General features: G+C 45.2%; 2 protein-coding genes across 7 annotated transcripts in view; one reads left to right on the forward strand and one right to left on the reverse strand.

The window, feature by feature from the left end:
* The window catches only part of SP2 (Sp2 transcription factor), a 29,104-nt gene extending 12,993 nt beyond the window's left edge, over positions 1-16,111 (forward strand). For 2 of the 5 annotated variants that reach the window (XM_069751725.1, XM_069751724.1), the window contains exons 5-8: positions 13,971-14,253; positions 14,400-14,574; positions 14,689-14,885; positions 14,980-16,111. In XM_069751725.1, the coding sequence (XP_069607826.1) occupies positions 13,971-14,253; positions 14,400-14,574; positions 14,689-14,885; positions 14,980-15,080 (756 nt within the window). In that variant the 3' untranslated portion in view covers positions 15,081-16,111. The remainder of the gene's footprint in view (positions 1-13,970; positions 14,254-14,399; positions 14,575-14,688; positions 14,886-14,979) is intronic. The other 3 variants (XM_069751727.1, XM_069751726.1, XM_069751728.1) reach the window with 2 other exon arrangements.
* Positions 16,112-17,286: 1,175 nt separating this feature from the next.
* LOC138664763 (uncharacterized) overlaps positions 17,287-24,839 on the reverse strand; it is a 49,396-nt gene continuing 41,843 nt past the window's right edge. For both annotated transcript variants that reach the window (XM_069751731.1, XM_069751729.1), the window contains exons 7-8: positions 19,233-19,507; positions 17,287-17,609 (exon numbers count right to left, since the gene is read on the reverse strand). In XM_069751731.1, coding sequence (XP_069607832.1) covers positions 19,254-19,507 — 254 coding nt within the window. In that variant the 3' untranslated portion in view covers positions 17,287-17,609; positions 19,233-19,253. The remainder of the gene's footprint in view (positions 17,610-19,232; positions 19,508-24,839) is intronic.

Here is a 24,839-nt window from a genome sequence, read left to right on the forward strand (position 1 = left end):
GTTAGGGTTAAGGTTAGGGCTAGGGTTAGGGTTTCGGTATGTGCACATGTATTCTGGTCCTCTGCGGATTTTTCCGCTGCGGACTTGATAAACCGCTGTGGATTTATGGCGGATTTACCGCGTTTTCTCTGCGCATTTCACTGCGGTTTTACAACTGCGATTTTCTATTGGAGCAGTTGTAAAACCGCTGCGGAATTCGCAGAAAGAAGCGACATGCTGCGGAATGAAAACCGCTGCGTTTCCGTGCAGTTTTTCTGCAGCATGTGTACAGCGATTTTTGTTTCCCATAGGTTTACATTGAACTGTAAACTCATGGGAAACTGCTGCGGATCCGCAGCATTTTCTGCAGCGTGTGCACATACCTTTAGAATTAGGCTATGTGCACACGGTGCGGATTTGGCTGCGGATCCGCAGCGGATTGGCCGCTGCGGATTCGCAGCAGTGTTCCATCAGGTTTACAGTTCCATGTAAACATATGGAAAACCAAATCCGCTGTGCCCATGGTGCGGAAAATACGCTGCGTTGTATTTTCTGCAGCATGTCAATTCTTTGTGCGGATTCCGCAGCGTTTTACACCTGTTCCTCAATAGGAATCCGCAGGTGAAGTCCGCACAAAAAACACTGGAAATCCGCGGAAAATCCGCAGGTAAAACGCAGTGCCTTTTACCCGCGGATTTTTCAAAAATGATGCTGAAAAATCTCACATGAATCCGCAACGTGGGCACATAGCCTTAGGGTTAGGGTTGGAATTAGGGTTGTGGCTACAGTTGGGATTAGGGTTAGGGGTGTCGGGGGGTTAGTGTTGGAGTTAGAATTGAGGGGTTTCCACTGTTTAGGCACATCAGGGGGTCTCCAAACGCAACATGGCGCCACCATTGATTCCAGCCAATCTTGTATTCAAAAAGTCAAATGGTGCTCCCTCAATTCCGAGCCCTGAAGTGTGCCCAAACAGTGGTTTACCCCCACATATGGGGTATCAGTGTACTCAGGATAAACTGCGCAACAATTACTGGGGTCCAATTTCTCCTGTTACCCTTGTGAAAATAAAAAATGCTTGCTAAAACATCATTTTTGAGGAAAGAAAAATGATTTTTTATTTTCACGGCTCTGCGTTGTAAACGTCTGTGAAGCACTTGGAGGTTCAAAGTGCTCACCACATATGTTCCTTGGGGGGTCTAGTTTCTAAAATGGGGTCACTTGTGGGGGGTTTCTACTGTTTAGGCACACCAGGGGCTCTGCAAACGCAACGTGACGCCCGCAGACCATTCCATCAAAGTCTGCATTTCAAAAGTCACTACTTCCCTTCTGAGCCCCGACGTGTGCCCAAACAGTGGTTTACCCCCACACATGGGGTATCAGCGTACTCAGGAGAAACTGGACAACAACTTTTGGGGTCCAATTTCTCCTGTAACCCTTGGGAAAATAAAAAATTCTGGGCTAAATAATTATTTTTGAGGAAAGAAAACGTATTTATTATTTTCACGGCTCTGCATTATAAACTTCTATGAAGCACTTGGGGGTTCAAAGTCCTCACCACACATCTAGATTAGTTCCTTTGGGGGTCTAGTTTCCAAAATGGGGTGACTTGTGGGGGATCTCCAATGTTTAGGCACACAGGGGCTCTCCAAACGTGACATGGTGTCCGCTAATGATTGGAGCTAATTTTCCATTTAAAAAGCCAAATGGCGTGCCTTCCCTTCCGAGCCCTGCCGTGCGCCCAAACAGTGGTTTACCCCCACATATGGGGTATCGGCTTACTCAGGACAAACTGGACAACAACATTTGGGGTCCAATTTCTCCTATTACCCTTGGCAAAATAGGAAATTCCAGGCTAAAAAATCATTTTTGAGGAAAGAAAAATTATTTTTTATTTTCATGGCTCTGCGTTATAAACTTCTGTGAAGCACCTGGGGGTTTAAAGTGCTCAATATGCATCTAGATAAGTTCCTTGGGGGGTCTAGTTTCCAAAATGGGGTCACTTGTGGGGGAGCTCCAATGTTTAGGCACACAGGGGCTCTCCAAACGCGACATGGTGTCCGCTAACAATTGGAGCTAATTTTCCATTCAAAAAGTCAAATGGCGCGCCTTCCCTTCCGAGCCCTGCCGTGTGCCCAAACAGTGGTTTACCCCCACATATGAGGTATCAGCGTACTCAGGACAAATTGGACAACAACTTTCGTGGTTCAGTTTCTCCTTTTACCATTGGGAAAATAAAAAATTTGTTGCTAAAAGATAATTTTTGTGACTAAAAAGTTAAATGTTCATTTTTTCCTTCCATGTTGCTTCTGCTGCTGTGAAGTACCTGAAGGGTTAATAAACTTCTTGAATGTGGTTTTGAGTACCTTGAGGGGTGCAGTTTTTAGAATGGTGTCACTTTTGGGTATTTTCAGCCATATAGACCCCTCAAACTGACTTCAAATGTGAGGTGGTCCCTAAAAAAAATGGTTTTGTAAATTTCGTTGTAAAAATGAGAAATCGCTGGTCAAATTTTAACCCTTATGACTTCCTAGCAAAAAAAAATTTTGTTTCCAAAATTGTGCTGATGTAAAGTATACATGTGGGAAATGTTATTTATTAACTATTTTGTGTCACATAACTCTCTGGTTTAACAGAATAAAAATTCAAAATGTGAAAATTGCGAAATTTTCAAAATTTTCGCCAAATTTCAGTTTTTATCACAAATAAACGCAGAATTTATTGACCTATATTTACCACTAACATGAAGCCCAATATGTCACGAAAAAACAATCTCAGAACCGCTAGGATCCGTTGAAGCGTTCCTGAGTTATTACCTCAAAAAGGGACACCGGTCAGAATTGCAAAAAACGGCAAGGTCTTTAAGGTCAAAATAGGCTGGGTCATGAAGGGGTTAAAGGGAACCTGTCAATAGAAAAAATGCTATTAACCTTCAGATATATGGTTAGTCTGCAGCACTTAGCCGAACGCTGGTTCAGTCACCACTCTGAGAATAGAGCGTGGCGGCTCTAACCACGTTCCTGGCTCTGACTGATACTGGCTCTGCAATGCCCGGTCCCTATGACTGGAACGCTGCCAGGGGGAGAATTTAAAGGAAAACTGAAAGAAATTAACTGGAATAGAAGTTGGTATACATGCAACGTGTAGGAGCATGTTAACACTGGCCACTAAACAGACAAGACTGCAGATAAAAACAATGATCAAATACCCTGCAGTAGGTAAATAAATAGCAATAGTGTGTGAGCATAACGTAAAAGTCATACCACCACGTAAAGGTGACCCTATTTGGGACAGTCCTAACCTCTAGTATTAAAACCTTACCATATGTCAAATGATGTATACAGTACAGAGCAAAAGTTTGGACACACCTCATTTAAGGATTTTTCTGTATTTTCATGACTGAAAATTGTAAATTCACACTGAAGGCATCAAAACTATGAATTAACACATATGGAATTATATACTTAACTAAAAAGTGTGAAAAAACTGAAAATATGTCTTATATTCTAGTTTATTCAAAGTAGCCACCTTTTGCTTTGATGACTGCTTTGCACACTCTTGGCATTCTCTTGATGAGCTTCAAGAGGTAGTCACCGGAAATGGTTTTCACTTCACAGGTGTGCCCTGTCAGGCTTAATAAGTGGGATTTCTTGCCTTATAAATGGGGTTGGGACCATCAGTTGTGTTGAGCAGAAGTCTGGTGGATGCACAGCTCATAGTCCTACTAAATAGACTGTTAGCTGCTTTTTTTTCTTGCCATAATACAAATTCTAAGTAAAGAAAAATGAGTGGCCATCAGTCCGAAAAATTGGGAAAACTTTGAAAGTGTCCCCAAGTGCAGTTGCAAAAACCATCAAGCGCTACAAAGAAACTGGCTCACATGAGGACCTCCCCAGGAAAGGAAGACCAAGAGTCACCTCTGCTTCTGAGGATAAGTTTATCCGAGTCACCAGCCTCAGAAATCGCAGGTTAACAGCAGCTCAGATTAGAGACCAGGTCAATGCCACACAGAGTTCTAGCAGCGGACACATCTCTACAACAACTGTTAAGAAGAGACTTTGTGCAGCAGGCCTTCATGGTAAAATAGCTGCTAGGAAACCACTGCTAAGGACAGGCAACAAGGAGAAGAGACTTGTTTGGGCTAAAGAAAACAAGGAATGGACATTAGATCAGTGAAAATCTGTGCTTTGGTCTAATGAGTCCAAATTTGAGATCTTTGGTTCCAACCACCGTGTCTTTGTGCCACGCAGAAAAGGTGAACGGATGGACTCTACCAACCTGGTTCCCACCGCGAAGCATGGAGGAGGAGGTGTGATGGTGTGGGGGTGCTTTGCTGGTGACACTGTTGGGGATTTATTCAAAATTGAAGGCATACTGAACCAGCATGGCTACCACAGCATCTTGCAGCGGCATGCTATTCCATCTGGTTTGCGTTTAGTTGGACCATCATTTATTTTTCAACAGGACAATGACTCCAAACACACCTCCAAGCTGTGTAAGGGCTATTTGACCAAGAAGGAGAGTGATGGGGTGCTACGCCAGATGACCTGAACCCAATCGAGATGGTTTGGGGTGAGCTGGACCACAGAGTGAAGGCAAAAGGGCCAACAAGTGCTAAGCATCTCTGGGAACTCCTTCAAGATTGTTGGAAGACCATTTCGGGTGGCTACCTCTTGAAGCTCATCAAGAGAATGCCAAGAGTGTGCAAAGTAGTCATCAAAGCAAAAGGTGGTTACTTTGAAGAACCTAGAATATAAGACATATTTTCTCCTACGCCTCATTGGGGGACACAGGACCATGGGTGTTATGCTGCTTGCCACTAGGAGGACACTAAGTAAACACAAATAATTAACTCCTCTGCAGTATACACTCCCTGTCTGGCCAGTAATGACCCAGGTCTTGCTTAGTGTTTGTAGGAGGCACTTGGTTCTGTTTTCAGACCCCAACTTTTTTATTTTTATTTTCTGTAGATTTTTAATTAACGGAGTGAAGGGGGTGACTGATTCCTTTCTAGGGTCCACTCTCCCCCGAACCATCAACAGGCGAGCTCGCGGAGTATACCTCCCCGTACCTCTCCTGCGACGACAGGGGCACGCCTAATCTACGCTAGGGCGACGGTTCCACATGGTCCCGATCTATCCCCCCGTAAGATGGTGAGCACATAGAGTATTGGCTCTTATGTGCATCTCCCGGGCTCCACCGCAATAATCAAGCCCTCACCTGACGGCGTCATGTAGTCCCCACAGTAGCCGTAAGTCCCCTGCGACAGGCACGCTGCCTGCGTGAGAAGGTGCGGTCCTAGTCCCTGGGGAGAGGTGCTGCTGGCTGGACGCCAGCGGCGATCATTCAGCGCTATGTCGCGGCCCGCCGGCAGGCTCCATAAATTTAGTCCCCGGCTTTTTCAGCCAGACTAGGCCACAGTTGAAATGCCCGCCCACCGCCGGAGCCCCGCCCACTACTCAGGCGCTTCTCGCTCTGAACGAGAAGCGCCCTGCAAATCTCGGGCGCCATCTTGGGACTCTACTTCTGCGGGGAAATCAGCCGAAAACGCTAGCCTAACTTCTCGGAAGGCGCAATCTTCTCTCTTCCTCCCTGCGGACACAAGCACAGGACCGTGGGTAAGCTGCTTCACACTATAGGAAAAAGTTTAACCGCTTCTCTGCACCCATAGGCCTGCTATCGCAGTTTATTGGAGGGAATAGACATACACTATGTCTCAATCTAAGGAGGCAAAAAGGAGCAATAAAAAGCACACTTTTTTTTGTACTTCATGTGCCACTTGCAATTCTGCTTTGCCACATGCCCACAATACTCCTTTGTGCCCGAACTTTGACCTGGCCTGTGCGCAGCTGCCTTCAACTCCACCTCCAATGTCCCCGCCGAGCCTAACTCTCCTCCGAGTGGGCCGCTTCCTTGTCGCAATGTATGGATGCTTCGGCGAAGGCATTGGACTCTTTCCAATCCCCCCCGTCGACCGCGGCGGAGTCAGGCGCCTGTACGGAGCCGTCCAACCACAGGGGGCGTACTCCGTTATGGGAATCTCGGGGTTCCAGGAAAAGAACCCATGCCTTGCCTCCCGTACACGCTCGAGCTTTGGCATCTGCGAGCTCAACTTCTCGCTACCCTTCCCCCGAGGGTCGCAGCGCACATGACTCGGAATACGAGTCGGAGGAATCTTTAACCCAAGACTCCTCGATCGGTCAGGAGACACTTGACTTCCTTATTGAGGCAGTCAACAAAACGCTAATGGTGGACGAGGAATCTGTATCCACTCAGGAACACGTCGTGTCTTTTAAAAAGACTAAACGCGTCCAAAAGATATTTGCTAATTACCCCGAGTTTAAGGACATTGTCCAAAAACGCCAGGAACACCCGGATAAGCGATTTACGGCTCAAAAGGCCCCGGAAGCCAAATATCCTTTCGCCAAGGACCTAATGAAGGAGTTACTGCACTGTCCTTCTGTGGATCCTGCCGTATCGCGACTCGCATCCAAAACAGTCCTATCTCTGTCCGACGGTTCATCAGTCAAAAACCCTACTGACCGTCAAATTGACTACCTGGCTCGCTCAGTCTTTGAGGCCTCAGTCCAAGAAAAAGAGAATTTGATAATTCACATACATTTTAGTTAAATAAAATACTCCGTCCATCTTTCGCTGCTACCTGGGTGGCTAAGGCAATGGTCGCCTGGGCAGAGGTGTTAAACTCTACCGTCCATGACAGTAATCTTCACCCAGAAGCGGCCAGACTCTAACCAGATAGCTCAGGCCGGAGACTTCATAGTTAACGCTTCCATAGATGCGGCTAATTACGCAGCGTAAGCGGCTGCAAACGCAGTCTCTATCAGAGGGGCCTTGTGGCTCCTGGATTGGCGAGCAGATTCTGCTTCTAAAAAGTCGCTGACTTCTTTACCTATACATAAAACAACTCGGCACAGACGGCAACAACCGTGGCACACGCTGCAAACACGTTTCCTGCAGCGGTGCTCCAGGTGCGCAGAACGTCTGTGGAGAAAATCTAATCTACCCGAAGATTTCATCCATTATAAGTTCATGCTAAAGACATACAATTCTGCCCTTCACCTCTCCAAACAAACCTACTTCAACACCCTCATCACCTCCCTGTCCAATAACCCTAAACGTCTCTTTGACACGTTCCAGTCCCTACTCAACCCAAGAGCGCAGGCCCCAACCACGGATCTCCGTGCTGACAATCTGGCCAATTACTTCAAAGAAAAAATTGACCATATTCGACAGGAAATCATCTCCCAATCTCTTCATACCATGCACTGTCCTCCCTCCCCCACTGCATCTAGTTCACTCTCTGACTTTGAACCAGTTACAGAAGAAGAAGTAAGCAGGCTCCTTGCATCTTCTCGCCCGACCACTTGCACCAGTGACCCCATTCCGTCACATTTCCTCCAGTCCCTTTCCCCGGCTGTCACCTCTCACCTAACAAAAATATTCAACCTTTCCCTCACTTCCGGTATTTTTCCCTCCTCATTTAAGCATGCCATCATACATCCATTACTTAAAAAACCATCCCTCGACCAAAACTGTGCCGCTAATTATAGACCTGTCTCTAATCTTCCCTTCATCTCTAAACTCCTCGAACGCCTGGTCCACTCCCGTCTTACCCGCTATCTCTCAGATAACTCTCTTCTCGACCCTCTTCAATCTGGTTTCCGCTCTTTACACTCTACTGAAACTGCCCTCACTAAAGTCTCTAATGACCTACTAACAGCTAAATCTAATGGTCACTACTCCATGCTTATTCTCTTGGATCTCTCTGCAGCATTTGATACTGTGGATCATCAGCTCCTCCTCACTATGCTCCGCTCCATCGGCCTCAAGGACACCGTTCTCTCCTGGTTCTCCTCCTATCTCTCTGACCGATCCTTCACTGTATGTTTCGCTGGTTCCTCCTCCTCTCACCTTCCCCTTACTGTTGGGGTTCCTCAAGGATCAGTCCTAGGCCCCCTCCTCTTCTCGTTGTATACTGCCCCTATTGGACAAACAATCAGTAGATTTGGCTTCCAGTACCATCTCTATGCTGACGACACCCAACTATACACTTCTTCTCCTGATCTCACGCCTGCCTTATTAGAAAACACCAGTGATTGTCTTACCGCTGTCTCTAGCATCATGTCCTCCCTCTATCTGAAACTAAACCTGTCAAAAACTGAACTCCTCGTGTTTTCTCCCTCTACTAACCTACCTTTGCCTGACATTGCCATCTCCGTTTGCGGTTCCACCATTACTCCAAAGCAACATGCCCGCTGCCTTGGGGTCATCCTTGATTCTGACCTTTCATTCACCCCCCACATCCGATCACTGGCTCGCTCTTCTTACCTGCATCTCAAAAACATTTCTAGAATTCGCCCTTTTCTTACTTTCGACTCTGCAAAAACTCTTACTGTTTCACTTATTCATTCTCGTCTGGACTATTGTAACTCTCTACTAATCGGCCTCCCTCTTACCAAACTCTCCCCGCTCCAATCTGTCCTGAATGCTGCTGCCAGGATCATATTCCTCACCAACCGTTACACCGATGCCTCTACCTTGTGCCAGTCATTACACTGGTTACCCATCCACTCAAGAATCCAGTACAAAACTACTACCCTCATCCACAAAGCACTCCATGGCTCAGCACCACCCTACATCTCCTCTCTGGTCTCAGTCTACCACCCTACCCGTGCCCTCCGCTCCGCTGATGACCTCAGGTTAGCATCCTCAATAATCAGAACCTCCCACTCCCGTCTCCAAGACTTTACACGTGCTGCGCCGATTCTTTGGAATGCACTACCTAGGATAATACGATTAATCCCCAATCCCCACAGTTTTAAGCGTGCCCTAAAAACTCATTTGTTCAGACTGGCCTACCGCCTCAATGCATTAACCTAACGATCCCTGTGTGGCCTATATTAAAAAAAAAAAAAAAATTAATTAACTGGTTCATGCAGCTTTACATGAACACCCAAGCCTTACACTATGGCTGGTCCGAATAACTATAGCAATTGTTACCATCCACCTCTCGTGTCTCCCCTTTTCCTCATAGTTTGTAAGCTTACGAGCAGGGTCCTCATTCCTCCTGGTATCTGTTTTGAACTGTATTTCTGTTATGCTGTAATGTCTATTGTATGTACAAGTCCCCTCTATAATTTGTAAAGCGCTGCGGAATATGTTGGCGCTATATAAATAAAAATTATTATTATTATTATTATTATTATTTACCTTACCAAGCTGGTCGTTTATTTGGAGAGAAACTAGACCAAATCCTTTCTGATGCTACCGGAGGGAAGAGTAAATTTCTTCCTCAGCAAAAACCTACCCGGCCCTTTCGGAATCAACAACCGTTTCGGTTCTGGTCCTTTCGTAACAACTCCAGTTGGTCATCCACTTCCTTTGCTCCCAGTTCGGGAAGGTGGGGAGACAGGTCTGTATGAGACCTGGGAATTTCTAACTGTTCCTGGAAATCCAGACCGAGACCTTCTGGCCCTAAGGCATCCGCATCCCTTAAACCTTCTACACAATGACTCGTTGACGTGTCTGGCGGACACCAACAAAGTAGGCGGATGTCTTTTTTCGTTCCGTCAAGCTTGGCTCTCGGTCATTCACGACGAGTGGGTCAGAGAGCTCGTGTCTCCGGATACAAGATCGAGTTTTCTTCCATTCTCCCCTCACACTTTTTCCAGTCCTTTTCCCCCCCAAATCAAGAGCATCAAAACTTCTTCAGGCCATACAGGTGCTTCGAAGGGACGGTGTCATCGTTCTAGTCCCTCGAGACCAAAGGTTCAGGGGGTTTTACTCGAACCTATTCGTGGTCCCAAAGAAGGACGGGACTCTACAGCCCATACTGGATCTCAAGCTGTTAAACAAGTTCGTACGGGTTCGACACTTCAGGATGGACTCGCTCCGTTCCGTTTTCGCATCCCTGGAAAAAGGAGAGTTCCTAGCATCCATAGACATCAAGGATGCTTATCTCCACATCCCGATCTTTCCCTCTCATCAGCAGTTCCTGCACTTCGCAGTCCAGGACGAACACTTCCAGTTTGTGGCTTTGCCCTTCGGCCTCGCCACCGCCCCAGGGTTTTCACGAAGGTCATGGCAGCTGTCATGTCCATTCTTCACGCTCGGGGAGTGGTAGTTCTTCCTTATCTGGACGACCTATTAATCAAGGGTCCGTCCCATTCTGCCTGCGAGGAGTCTGTAAGTATCACCGTGGATTCTCTTTCTCGCCTGGGCTGGAAAATCAACTTCGAGAAATCATCTCCAGTGCCGGCTCAGCAAATCTTTTTCCTGGGCATAATCCTGGACTTTTCCCGCGGGTTAGTCATTCTCCTTCCAGAGAAGGTCTTGTCCTTACAACAGGGAGCGCGCAGGCTCTCCCGCCCAGTCCCTCACTCCAACCGCTTTACTATGCTCATCCTCGGGAAAATGTTTGCGGCGATGGAAGCTGTTCCGTTTGTGCAGTTCCATCTCAGTCCCCTGCAACAGGCGCTGCTGTTAGCCTGGGACCAGGAGTCCGTTCTCCCTCGACCATTGTTTTCGCCTGTCCCCACAGGTCAGGCAGACCCTCAGGTGGTGGACGATGAAAGCTTCTCTGAACCACGGGAAATCCTTCCTCCCGGTGCGCTGGTTAGTGGTGACCACCGATGCCAGCCTTTTGGGCTGGGGTGCAGTTTTCAATCACACGGCACAGGGTCGTTGATCCACACGAGAGTCGCGTCTCCCAATCAATGTCTTGGAAATTCGAGCGATCACACTTGCCTTACGCAATTTTCACCACCTTCTCGCAGGCCATCCCATCAGGATCCAAACCGACAATGCCACAGCGGTGGCGTATATCAACCGGCAAGGGGGAAACCGTAGCAGGGCGGCCATGTTTGAAGTCACTCACATTCTACGCTGGGCCGAGACCAATCATTCGCTCATCTCGGCAATCCACATACCGGGTGTGGAGAATTGGGCGGTGACTTCCTCAGTCGCCAAGGTCTTGCCTCAGGCGAGTGGTCTCTCCATCCAGAAGTTTTCCAGCAGATTTGTCTTCGCTGGGGGACGCCGGATGTGCATCTCATGGCCTCAAGGCTAAACAACCAGGCTCCCCAGTTCATTGCTCGATCCTGCGATCCTTGCGCCATCGGAGCAGATGCTCTGGTTCTGTCGTGGCATCGGTTCCAGCTGCCTTACATCTTTCCTCCTTTTCCCCTGCTCCAAAGGGTCATCAAGAAGATCAGGGCAGAGGGGAGACCTGTGATCCTTGTCGCGCCGAGCATGGTACGCGGAACTCGTCCAAATGGTCGCCGACATTCCCTGGCGGCTTCCAGATCGCATGGATCTTCTCTCACAGGGCCCGATTTGCCACCAGAACTCCGGGGCTCTGTCTTTGACGGCGTGGCCATTGAATCCTGGATTTTAGCCCAAGCGGGATTCTCTCCAGGGGTGTCTTCTACCATGATTAGTGCTAGGAAACCCACATCCATGCGCATTTATCATCGCACATGATGCACTTTCTTCTCATGGTGCAATGCGCATGGACGTTCCCCTCTGGTGTTTTCCATTCCGTCTATTCTGGAGGTCCTCCAATCAGGTTTAGAGTCAGGCCTTGCCCTAGGCTCGCTCAAGGGACAAGTGTCCGCATTGTCAGTTCTATTCCAACGAAAGATCGCTTCCAGACTGCAGGTTAAGACATTCATCCAAGGAGTCTCCCGGGTGGCCCCTCCCTATAGAATGCCATTGGATTCATGGGATCTAAACTTGGTTCTCTGAGTTCTTCAGGAGGCCCCTTTCGAACCATTGCAGGACATCTCTCTGATCCTCCTTTCATGGAAGGTGGTCTTTCTAGTGGCGATTACGTCAATCAGGCAAGTCTCTGAGTTGGCGGCTCTCTCCTGCCGACCCCCTTTTCTGATTTTTCACCCAAACAAGGCAGTTTTGAGGACTTCTCCCTCTTCCCTGCCTAAAGTCGTCTCCTCTTTTCACCTAAATGAGGACATTGTCTTGCCGTCATTCTGTCCGGCACCAACCCTTCGTGTCGAGAAAGCTCTCCATACTCTTGATGTAGTTAGGGCTCTTCGGCGGTACATATTTCGGACGGCTCCCTTCCGTAAGTCGGACGTCCTCTTCTTGCTTCTGGAGGGACATAGGAAAGGTCTAGCCGCCTCAAAGGCCACTCTAGCCAAGTGGATTCGCTCAACTATCCAGGAATCCTACCGCGTCATGAACACTCCTGTCCCAGCAGGGATTAAGGCGCATTCGACTCGGTCGGTCGGTGCTTCTTGGGCCATTCGGCACCAGGCGTCAGCACAACAGCTTTGCAAAGCTGCGACTTGGTTCAGCCTGCATACTTTTACGAAGCACTATCACCTTCATACCCAGTCTTCGGCAGAGGAGTTAATTCTTTGTGTTTACTTAGTGTCCTCCTAGTGGCAAGCAGCATAACAACTATGTTCCTGTGTTCCCCAATGATTGGCTCGGAGAAAAAGATTTTACGGTGAGTACACAAAAATCTCCTTTTCAGTTTCTTCACACTTTTTTGTTAAGAATATAATTCCACATGTGTTAATTCATAGTTTTGATGCCTTCAGTGTGAATGTACAATTTTCATAGTCATGAAAATACAGAAAAATCTTTAAATGAGAAGGTGTGTACAAACGTTTGGTCTGTACTGTATGTGAATAAGGACCGAGGCCCGGACTATTGGATACCCAGGCATGGGAAGCTATAAAAATATAATGTCAAAGTTCAAAGAAGAGAATCCACATCGTTATTTGCACTGAGTGACACTAGCTCTGTATTGGGGCTGGCTGGCAGTCAGTGTCAGGTGCGTGGTTACAGCTACCGCTCAGTATACTCAGAGCGGTGACTAAACCCGCACCAGCACCGCCCCCATGACTGGGAGCCAAACGCTGCCAGAGGGAATAAATTTAATTTTCTTCTGGCAGCGTGGAACCAGATCCTTTTCAAATGGGAAAACAATGGACAGCTATTTAACATCCATCGTCTATAGACTTCAATGTTGAAAAAAACGGATCCAGTTGAAATCAAGTTGTGGGTGTTTTTTTTATTTTTTTTTATCAGGCGGACAAAAAAAGTTGTCTGCAAAACTTTTTTTGTAAATGGATTGCTGTTGGATCAGTTCTAAAGGATGATTACTGGATATGTGAACCTAGCTTCAGACATTGAGATATTTCAGCAATACTCTTTTGTTTGTACTGCATATGTGCAGTACAAACTTTTGCAAAATTAAAAAAAAAAAACTTGGACAGTGCTTTTTTTCGTCCGGACGCTACAGACGGCAGAGAAAAGCACCAGGTTTTTACGGACTGTCCGTAAATTTACTGGTGATTGGCAACCCAGATTGCAACAGAGAAGAGGGCTGGCCTTGCTAATGAACTGAGCCTGATAGCCAGCCCCCTTACATGACTGACCCACAGGGAGCTCTCTGAGGGATGGTAGGAGGAGCCTGAAATCTGTGCTAATTTTATTTGTACATTAGTAAGATTAGTAAGTATTTTGGTTTAGGGGACCTGTGATCAGGTCAGTTGTAGTCGTTTTTGGTCTCATATTATTCTCGCTGCTTCGAGTATTCTGTTTCTCTATTTAAAAAAAACCCAAAACATAAGGTTCGAGATATGGCCCTTTTTACTTGCTAATTTTTATGTTCTTTACAAGGGGGTGGTGCTCACAGGAAATACTGCAGAGTAGCATAGACACGCCTACAGAGAATCCCGTAAGCCACTCCCCTTTGTATAGAACATAACATTTAGCACTAAATAAAAAGGCCTACATCTCTGGAACCGTAGGGTGGATTGTAAGAAAACAAAAACAAGTGTATTCAGGCAGACAGTGGGAATACAATAAGAGCAAACACTGGACACTTTTGACCTACTGACAGGTTCTCTTTACGTGAAGATCAAATCTTTATTTTTTTTTGCTTTGTATGATTTCTACTGGTTTTTGTAATTTTTCTTTGTGTGAACTTCTGTGTTTTACAGATCTACTTCCGTACTTCAGCAGGAGATGTCCAAGCAGTGATGTTGCAGGAGTCTACACCTCAGCCATGCACCTTGGGAGGCACAGGTTCATTATCAACACTATCTACTCCCACTAAGAAGAGTTTCACTCGCAAAGAGCGGTCCTTAGCCAAAATTGCCCCAGCAGGGAGCGTCATTAACCTGAATACAGCACAGCTTTCAGCCACTGCCCAGGGCATACAGACTATCAGTATCAATGGCGTCCCAGTGCAAGGAGTACCCGTTACCATCACCAATGCTGCAGGTGTATATCCCAATGTGAATATGTAGCCAAACAAAAAGCTAAGCTACTGCCCTTACCTCCTGAACATTTAACACATTAATATGATTTGCTTGATTATCCCTCTATTAAATGAATCAACACACCCTTGTGTTTGTGTATCCAATCAGGGCAGCAGCAAATCAGTGTGCAGAACGTGTCCAGTAATAACGTTGCCATCAGTGGCCTCAGCCCTTCCCAGATACAGCTACAGATGGAACAGGCCTTGTCTGGGGATCTACAGCCAGGAGAGAAGAGGAGGAGGGTGGCCTGTACTTGTCCAAACTGCAAGGACGGGGAGAAGGGGTGAGAGTGTTCACTAAGTGGAGATGAAGTTGTGTGAGGCTAGTTAAAGGGCAGGGTGGGAAGGGATTGACGGAGGGATTATTGTGCGGAGGAGAGACACTCTCTACCTCTCAGCAGGTGGGGTCCCCCTGGCAGGAAGAGGCACGTGTGTCACATCCCTGAATGCGGGAGAACGTTTCGCAAGACTTCACTCTTGAGAGCCCACGTTCGGCTGCACACCGGGGAGAGGCCATTCGTGTGCAATTGGGGATTCTGTACAAAAAGGTTCACACGCAGCGATGAGCTGCAAAGGCACGCACGCACTCACACAGGTGTGTGGCGCATGTATGCACGCATGCACGTGTAAGGCACTCTGTCCCACATGTATGACATGTATACTGATTTTACTCTGCTGTCCCTGCACAGGTGACAAGCGCTTTGAATGCCCTCACTGTCAGAAGAGGTTCACACGCAGCGACCATGTCAGCAAGCACTTCAAGACACACCTCGTGCCAAAGAAGCTGTAATGCAAGTGGAAACCAACTTAACTCTGTGGGACCCTAAAAAATGATGCCATTGTGTTCTAAGTTGGAACTTCTCCAGATATGTTTGGGCTACCCTGAATCATTGTCCTGTGTGTGGGACTCCAAGCCCAATAATGCTAGTAGTAATCATCACCACTCTGTAGAAGTCATCATATTGCTGGTGTGTCCCCAGCGAGCAGATGGTAGCGTTTTCAAGACCACCTAAAGTTCTGTACTGCGAACAAGGTGTCCACATCTGGACTACACATCCGCTCTGTGTATCTCAGCACTTCTCAGCATAGGATTTACTATCACTGTTCAACATGAAGGATTTTGCTGGGGGGAGAGCGTGTGTACATTACCTGGCCCCATGCTATTTGGCTTGGCCGAACATTCCCATGTTTGCACTGCTCTCTCCCTATAGGAAGGTGCCTTAATATCTCCCCTCTTCCAATATTCTTAAGTGTAAGAGCTTCAATTATAGCTGCGCTATTCTTGCATTCATACCTGTTGCCAGGACTGGAATTTCCACTCCACAGCTTTCCATAGCGTAGAGCCCCAGTGTACTTTCTTCTATTTATACCACAAAATCATTGTTCCTTTCTCGTCAGTCTCTAGGACGTATGTTGTACGTATTTGCAATTTTAGCGATCAACCCGATAAATAATTTAAATAAAAGAGGGGATTTGACATGATCACATTATATAACGGCTGCAAGCTTCGAGAACATTTTTTTTCCCCTACAGTCCTTGTCATGAACAGAAGATATATATAACTCACTGACACATGAATGTTCCTTTCTAATCGAAATGTGCAGTTTTACTCCTTAGCAATTGTTGAGTACTATTTTGTTTCTTAAAGTGAACCTATCATGGAGTTTATTTTTGGCTAATTGTTACAAAACTATTATATTTGAGAGTCCGGACACCATTTTCCTCCTGTAGACGTTGGATTTCAATGTTTCTCCTCCTTAGCTGCTGCCGTAATTCTGATGCTTAACTCTTGTTTAGGCTAAATAAATGCTTTCAATGCAAGCTGAGGCGGAGTGTCCCTTATCTCTATTAGACAGGGACATGAATGCTGGGCAGTAACCCAGAAATCCAAGTATCATCAGGAACACTCCAGGCAAAATGAACCTGTTCTACCTGGTGCGGGGCATAAATGAGGGGTGTACTTTTTATCTTTGGAACCCTATGTCATACTCCTTACCCCCTCAGTCCTGAACTAAGCAGAACAATCATATTTATTTGGGAGATAATCCCTTTGTTATATTCACTCGTAACAGAAATTTTTAAGCCAGTCTCATTCTTACATAGGACTCCAGAAATCCAAACAAATACTGCCAAAATGATGTATATCGGGAAATGAGCAGCAGCCTGGGTTCAGAATTCACCAATGTGATCTATGAACAGAAGAAAGTTTAACCCCTTCAAGTCGCGGCCCTTTTTCGTGTTTTCATTTTTCACTTCCCTCCTTCCCAGAGCCATAACTTTTTTATTTTTCCGTCAATATGGCCATGTGAGGGCTTATTTTTTGCGGGACGAGTTGTACTTTTGAACGACACCATTGGTTTTACCATGCCTTTTACTAGAAAACGGGAAAAAAATTCCAAGTGCGGTGAAATTGCAAAAAAAGTGCAATCCCACACTTGTTTTTTGTTTGGCTTTTTTGCTAGGTTCACTATATGCTCATCAGATCGCTGCTATGCAGCAGAAATGCAGGTGTGCTGTGAGCACCAACCACACACAGGGGGGCGCTCACAGCAGGCCGGCATCAGTAACCATAGAGGTCTCAAGGACCTCTATGGTTACCTTCCTGATGCATCGCCGACCCCCGATCATGTGACGGGGGTTGGCGATGACATTTCCGGCTGCAAGCGCCGGTTAAATGCCGCTGTCTGCGTTTGACAGCGGCATTTAACAGGTTAATAGCGGCGGGTGAATAGCGATTTCACCCGCCGCTATTGCGCGCACATGTCAGCTGTACAAAACAGCTGACATGTCGCGACTGATGTGGGCTCACCACCGGAGCCCACATCAAAGGGGGTGACACGGCATGCGCAGTAATAGTACGGCGCATGTCGTGAAAGGGTTCTCCTTTTAAACAGAACACTTCACTTTTTTACGGAGATATGTTCTTCCCCAGTCTAGGGATCATAGCTGTGCATAACACTAAAAGAATGGCATAGGGTTAATGTAGGAGGCTAGTCTTTTGTAGATATAATGGCAATAGCCGTGCAATTTATTTTATGTAGTGGTCACAAAGTAGACAAAATCTTATATAAAAAAGAAAAAAAAATGTATATTATATTTAACATCCTTCAGCTCGATTTCGAGCCATGGCAACTTGATGGATGAACTCTCTGTATGAAGATCGATCTTATGCAAGTCTAGATAGGTCCACCAGGGTCTTCTCTGCCATTATTTTGATTGCATCAAGCCACCGGATTGCTGGTGTTCTTCATCTTGTTTCTTCTGACCATGATGTCCTTCTCCAGTGATTGCTATCTTCGCATGATGTGTACATGTGGCACTAAAAATGCATCCAAAGAGTAGTGATCAAATTCCAACAAAGATGATTTTGGAGTGATTCAGGACTTTTTTTTTTTTTTTCTTTTTCTCAAGTTAAACTGACCCTCCACTCCAAGACTGTGACTACATTTCTCATGTATAGTCACTAGTGATGAGCGAATATACAGTACTCGTTACTCGAGATTTCCCGAGTATTTTTTTAGTGCTCTGAGATTTAGTTTTTCTTGATTTACATCTATTGCCTGGTTGCTAGGGAATCCCCACATGTAATCAAGCTGGCTAACAGATGTAAATCATTCATTTGCGGCGCCGAAAACTAAATCTCCGAGTACTTACAAATACTTGGAGGACCCCCTAGCGTGGTCGGGAAATCTCCAGCAATGAGTATATTCGCTCATCACTGATAGTCACCCTAAGGCCATGGTCACATGTTCAGTATTTTACATCAATATGTGTAAGCCAAAACCAGGAGTGGGACAGAAGTATAATAGAAACATATGCACCACTTCTGCATTTATCACCCACTCCTGATTTTGGCTTACAAATACTGATGTAAAATACTGACAAAATACTGACCAAATACTGAACATGGCCTAAGGCTACGTTCCCACAATGAGCTATTGGTGAGGTTTTGATGTTGGAGATTTTCTGCTCCTATTAAGTAAAATAGGTTACTTACATTTTTTTTTTCTAAAATATGCAGCATAAAATGCTCACCAAAAACTCATTGTGGGAACATAGCCTTACTCGCCTCTTCTGCTTTAATCTGCATCCCTTTCCTCCTATTCCCAAATGCCAATACACTATCCATGCCACTATAGTGGCAAGTCCAAATCACATCTCCTCTGCTGCTTCTGTGCTGTGCAAAAGGAAAGAGAGCGAGGAGTGGTTTGGACTTATGATTGAAAGCCCCATGCCATCTGGGAACCAGGAGGAAATATACCCCACAAATCTGAGCAGAAGAGGAAGCAAGACCCCAATGGAAGGCAGCAGGTAGGGCGAGTATGCATGAGATATATTGGAGGGTTGCTTTAGATATTCATGCTGAAACTACATGTACAAATGCAATGTAAAAACTCCAAACATTATAAAATAGATCTTAGACCTGATGAGGCTGGTGTATATACTTTGTAAATACCAGACAGAACGAGAGGCTGTATAATTCTAATATTATGAGTGTTTTATGAGACCAACTGAAGATTGAGAGCCCTCAGCAGGAGGAACGCGGATCTGAGCTGTCAATCAGGCAAGATGAGGGATATAGGGTTTACATTTAAAGTATTATACAGCCATTCTGACACTGACTTTCAAAGTAAGTACGTCAATCTTATCAGGGTTTATATGTAATAATGTTTGCCGTTTGTATGGTAAAATCTAGTGTCTGATCCACATGAAGTGTCTTTTCTTTTGCTAGAAGCAACTATGCAGCCATTATAGTCAAAACTTACAAATGGACCAATTTTATTTGTGTTAGATTTACAGACATCAAAGGAACATGCATATTAATGCCTCCAGTCAGTTTGTCTCCCCTCTGGTCATTGCAGCAAAGGTTGCTTTGGATAACTTTAGAATGTTCTTTATCCGGTAGTTTAAAGCCGCATTTTACAATTGGTTGTCTGAATACCTGTAACTTAGTGGACACTGCTCAACTGTCCTGTGGCACGTCCTGTGTGATTAGTGTCTCTGTTGCCTTTGTTCCAGGGACTGTAGCCTTCTCGTTGGCCGACTGTAGCCTCTGAGCTGCTGGTTTGGATATAGGTTTGGGGCAGTGTTTAGCGCCTCCCTCGGTCCAGTCGATACGTATGGACATCTTTTTCACGGCCCTTCGGGATGTGCCACATTTACTGTTTATAACTGCATTGAAGTTACAGCCACGGCCACAAGCTCTTGTTACATAGGCTGGAAAAGAAGGGGTTATATAAAAGTACATTAGCAATGATCTTACAGATTTTATGCACTTGTATTTTATCTTACCGGATTGGAGCCAGTTTTTTTTTTTTTTTTTTAAAGAAGTTTAGCCTTTTTGATTTAGTTTAACCCCTTAGTGACAGAGCCAATTTGCTGCTTACTGACCAGGCCAATTTTTACAATTCTGACCACTGTCACTTTATGTGGTTATGCAGTAACTCTGAAACGCTTCAACAGATCCTACTGATTCTGATCAGTGTTTTTTTTGTGACATATTGTACTTCATGTTAGTGGTAGAATTTATTCGATATGACTTGCGTTTAACTATGAAAAAACGGAAATGTGGCAAATTTAGAAAATTTTGCAATTTTCAAACTTTTAGTTTTTATGCCCTTAGTTTATTAACCCTTCAGGTGCTTCACGAGAACTAAGCCAATGTGGAAGGAAAAAATATGAGCATTTTACTTTTTTGACAAAAAATTTACTTTGGAACTAACTTTTTTATTTTCACAAGGGTATCAGGAGATAATGGACCACAACATTTGTTGTGCAATTTCTCTGAGTACGCCGATACCCCGTATGTGGGGGAAAGCCACTGTTTGGAGGCAGGGCTCAGAAGGGAGGGAGCACCGTTTGACTTTTTGAATGCAAAATTGGCTGGAATTAATGATGGCGCCATGTCGCATTTGGAGACCCCCTGATGTGCCTAAACAGTGGAAACCCCTCCAATTCTAACTCCAACCCTAACCACAAGCCTAACCCTTACACACCCCTAATCCCTATTTTATTATTTTTCTTTTTCTAAGGGGGTGATAAATGGGGGTTTTATTTTATATTTTTTTTTTTATTTTGATCACTGTGATAGACACTACCTATGAACCAATAGAAAATGTTTTCCTATTGTTGCCGGGTGCCAACCGGAAGATCTCATTTTCTCCCAGAAGAAGACTCCGGGGAACATCACGGGGGGATTCCTGGACTCCAGAGGTACAGGGGGAGTGATTGGGGGGCCCTATTTCTCTCTCCTCTGGTGTGCGATCACATCAGAGGAGAGAGAAATTAACCCCTTAAGCCCCAAGGGTGGTTTGCACGTTTGTGACCGGGCCAATTTTTACAATTCTGACCACTGTCCCTTTATGAGGTTATAACTCTGGAACGCCTCAACGGATCCTGGCAATTCTGACATTGTTTTCTCGTGACATATTGTACTTCATGATAGTGGTAAAATTTCTTCGATAACACTTGCGTTTATTTGTGAAAAACACGGACATTTGGCGAAAATATAGAAAATTTCACAATTTTCCAACTTTGAATTTTTATGCCCTTAAATCACAGAGATATGTCACACAAAATACTTAAGTAACATTTCCCACACATCTACTTTACATCAGCACAATTTTGGAACCAAATTGAACCTCAGCGCCGTTAAAAAGCGGCGCTGTGGTTTAAGTACCCTTAACTGCTGCCGTGGAAAGGCGTATTGGCGGTCGTTAAGGGGTTAAAAAATGTTATTTTGATAGATCAGTATTTTTATGGACTTAAATACCAATTTTTTTTTATTTCTTTAACTAAGAAAAGGGGATTATTTAAACATTTATATTTTTTGTTTAAGAATAAAAAAGATTAGAAATTACTCATTTATCTTTTACTAGATGGTGGCCCAATTGTAACGCATCGGGTATTATAGAATATGTATGTATGTGTATATAGCAGCCACATAGTGTATATAGCACAGGCCACATAGTATATAGGAGCCATGTAGTATATAGCAGACAAATACTACGTGACCTGTGCTATATACAGGTCCTTCTCAAAAAATTAGCATATAGTGTTAAATTTCATTATTTACCATAATGTAATGATTACAATTAAACTTTCATATATTATAGATTCATTATCCACCAACTGAAATTTGTCAGGTCTTTTATTGTTTTAATACTGATGATTTTGGCATACAACTCCTGATAACCCAAAAAACCTGTCTCAATAAATTAGCATATCAAGAAAAGGTTCTCTAAACGACCTATTACCCTAATCTTCTGAATCAACTAATTAACTCTAAACACATGCAAAAGATACCTGAGGCTTTTATAAACTCCCTGCCTGGTTCATTACTCAAAACCCCCATCATGGGTAAGACTAGCGACCTGACAGATGTCAAGAAGGCCATCATTGACACCCTCAAGCAAGAGGGTAAGACCCAGAAAGAAATTTCTCAACAAATAGGCTGTTCCCAGAGTGCTGTATCAAGGCACCTCAATGGTAAGTCTGTTGGAAGGAAACAATGTGGCAGAAAACGCTGTACAACGAGAAGAGGAGACCGGACCCTGAGGAAGATTGTGGAGAAGGACCGATTCCAGACCTTGGGGAACCTGAGGAAGCAGTGGACTGAGTCTGGTGTGGAAACATCCAGAGCCACCGTGCACAGGCGTGTGCAGGAAATGGGCTACAGAGAAGCAGCACTGGACTGTTGCTAAGTGGTCCCAAGTACTTTTTTCTGATGAAAGCAAATTTTGCATGTCATTCGGAAATCAAGGTGCCAGAGTCTGGAGGAAGACTGGGGAGAAGGAAATGCCAAAATGCCTGAAGTCCAGTGTCAAGTACCCACAGTCAGTGATGGTGTGGGGTGCCATGTCAGCTGCTGGTGTTGGTCCACTGTGTTTCATCAAGGGCAGGGTCAATGCAGCTAGCTATCAGGAGATTTTGGAGCACTTCATGCTTCCATCGGCTGAAATGCTTTATGGAGATGAAGATTTCATTTTTCAGCACTACCTGGCACCTGCTCACAGTGCCAAAACCACTGGTAAATGGTTTACTGACCATGGTATTACTGTGCTCAATTGGCCTGCCAACTCTCCTGACCTGAACCCCATAGAGAATCTGTGGGATATTGTGAAGAGAAAGTTGAGAGACGCAAGACCCAACACTCTGGATGAGCTTAAGGCCGCTATTGAAGCATCCTGGGCCTCCATAACATCTCAGCAGTGTCACAGGCTGATTGCCTCCATGCCACGCCGCATTGAAGCAGTCATTTCTGCCAAAGGATTCCCGACCAAGTATTGAGTGCATAACTGAACATTATTATTTGTTGGTTTTTTTGTTTGTTATTAAAAAACACTTTTATTTGATTGGATGGGTGAAATATGCTAATTTATTGAGACAGGTTTTTTGGGTTATCAGGAGTTGTATGCCAAAATCATCAGTATTAAAACAATAAAAGACCTGACAAATTTCAGTTGGTGGATAATGAATCTATAATATATGAAAGTTTAATTGTAATCATTACATTATGGTAAATAATGAAATTTAACACTATATGCTAATTTTTTGAGAAGGACCTGTACAAACACATACATATTGTAGAATACCCGATGCGTTAATACAGGCCATTCAATATATAACAGTGGCCACGCAGTATATAACATAGCCCAAACAGTATATAACAGCCCACGTACTATATAACACAGGCCACGCAGTATATAACACTGCCCACGTAATATATCACAGCCCACGCAGTATATAACACTGGCCAGGTCGTATATAGCAGCCATGCGGTATATTACACAGCCCACGCAGTATATGACACTGGCCACAATATATAACACAGCCCACGCAGTACATAACACAGCCCACATAGCTAACACTGGCCAGGTAGTATATAGCAGCCACGCGGTATATTACACAGCCCACGTAGTATATAGTATTGTGGGCACCATATCCCTATTAAAAAAAAAAAATTAAAATAAAAAATAGTTATATACTCACCCGCCGGGATCCAATCCAGCGAAGCGCTGGCGATGCGTGCACGGCTGCCACCATCTTCCGTTCCCAGGATGCATTGCAAAATTACCCAGATGACTTGGCGGTCTCGTGAGACCACTAAGTCTTCTGGGTAATTTCGCAATGCATCGCCGGGAACGGAAGATGGCGGCTCGGCGGACTACGGAGGGTGAGTATAGCAGGTTTTTTTATTTTTAACATTACATGTTTTTGCTCTTGATGCTGCATAGGCAGCAGCAATAGTAAAAAGTTGGGGACACACAGGGTTAATAGCGGTAGCGGAGTGCGTTACCCGCAGCATAACGCGGTCCGTCACCGCTGGCATTAACCCTGTGTGAGCGGTGACTGGAGGGGAGTATGCGGCACTGACTGCAGGGGAGTAGGGAGGGACTAATCGGACTGCCTGTCGCTGACTGGTTGCGGCAGCCATGACCGGCAGCTGGCGAGACCAATCAGTGACGCGGGATTTCCGTTACGGAAGTTGCAGACTGACAGAGAGACTGAAGTACCCCTTCGACAATTATATATATAGATTCTCTTTATGAAAGGTAAACCAGTGTTACAGTATATAGTGAAATTACTGTTCTACGATGGGCTGGACTTTAAATGAAGACAAAGATGGCAATGATGTGGACTTCAGTAGGTCCCTGTCTGCAATGGTGACCCTTCAGTTACCTGCCATCGTGGGCTGATTATTATAGCGCCATTAATTCCATGTTTCTTTACATGTGAAAAGTGACATACATAATAAAGTACAATAATCTTAAACAATATAAGTAACCAACTGGTACAGAAGGAGAGAGAATCCTGCGCGAAAGGGCTCACAGTCTGAAAGGGATAGGTGAGGGTGGAGCTGGTTGTGCAGCTGTATGGTGGAACGAAGGTTACTGCAGGTTGTAGGGTTGTCGGAAGAGATGGTTCTTCAGGTTCAATTTCAAGGTTTCCAAGAGTTTGATATGTTGGGGTAGAGAGGTCCAGAGTAGGGATATGCATGGGAGAAATCATGTATGCGATTGTGGGAAGAGGGGAGTAGAGAAGGAGATCTTGTGAGGATCGGAGGTTGCGTGTAGGTAAGTACCGGGAGACGAGGTCACAGATGTATGGAGGAGACAGGTTGTGGATGGCTTTGTATGCCATGGTTAGGGTTTTGAACTGGAGTCTCTGAGCAATGGGGAGCCAGTGAAGAGATTGACAGAAGAGAGGCCGTGAATAGCGGGTTGACAGGTGAATTAGACCAGCCGAGTTTTGGATAGATGGGTGTGATCGAGGCATGTTTAAAGCATGAGGGGAAAACACCAGTTGTTAGTGATAAGTTACAGTTCGGGATGAGATGGGCTAAGTGCACAGGTGGTGAGATGTGATCTTGGTGGAGAAGCTGGTTTTGGAGAAGGAGGGCTGAGTAGTTATGAGGATGGGCTGTGGGGGGTGTATGCCAAAGCTATATCTAATGTTATCAATCTTCTGCTTGAAGAATGAGGCAAAGTCTCCAGCTGAGAGGAAGGAGGCGCTGAGGGACAGAGGAGAGAATTGAAAGTGTTAAATA

The sequence above is a fragment of the Ranitomeya imitator genome, chromosome 2 (genome assembly GCF_032444005.1).
Source record: "Ranitomeya imitator isolate aRanImi1 chromosome 2, aRanImi1.pri, whole genome shotgun sequence".
NCBI lineage: Eukaryota > Metazoa > Chordata > Amphibia > Anura > Dendrobatidae > Ranitomeya > Ranitomeya imitator.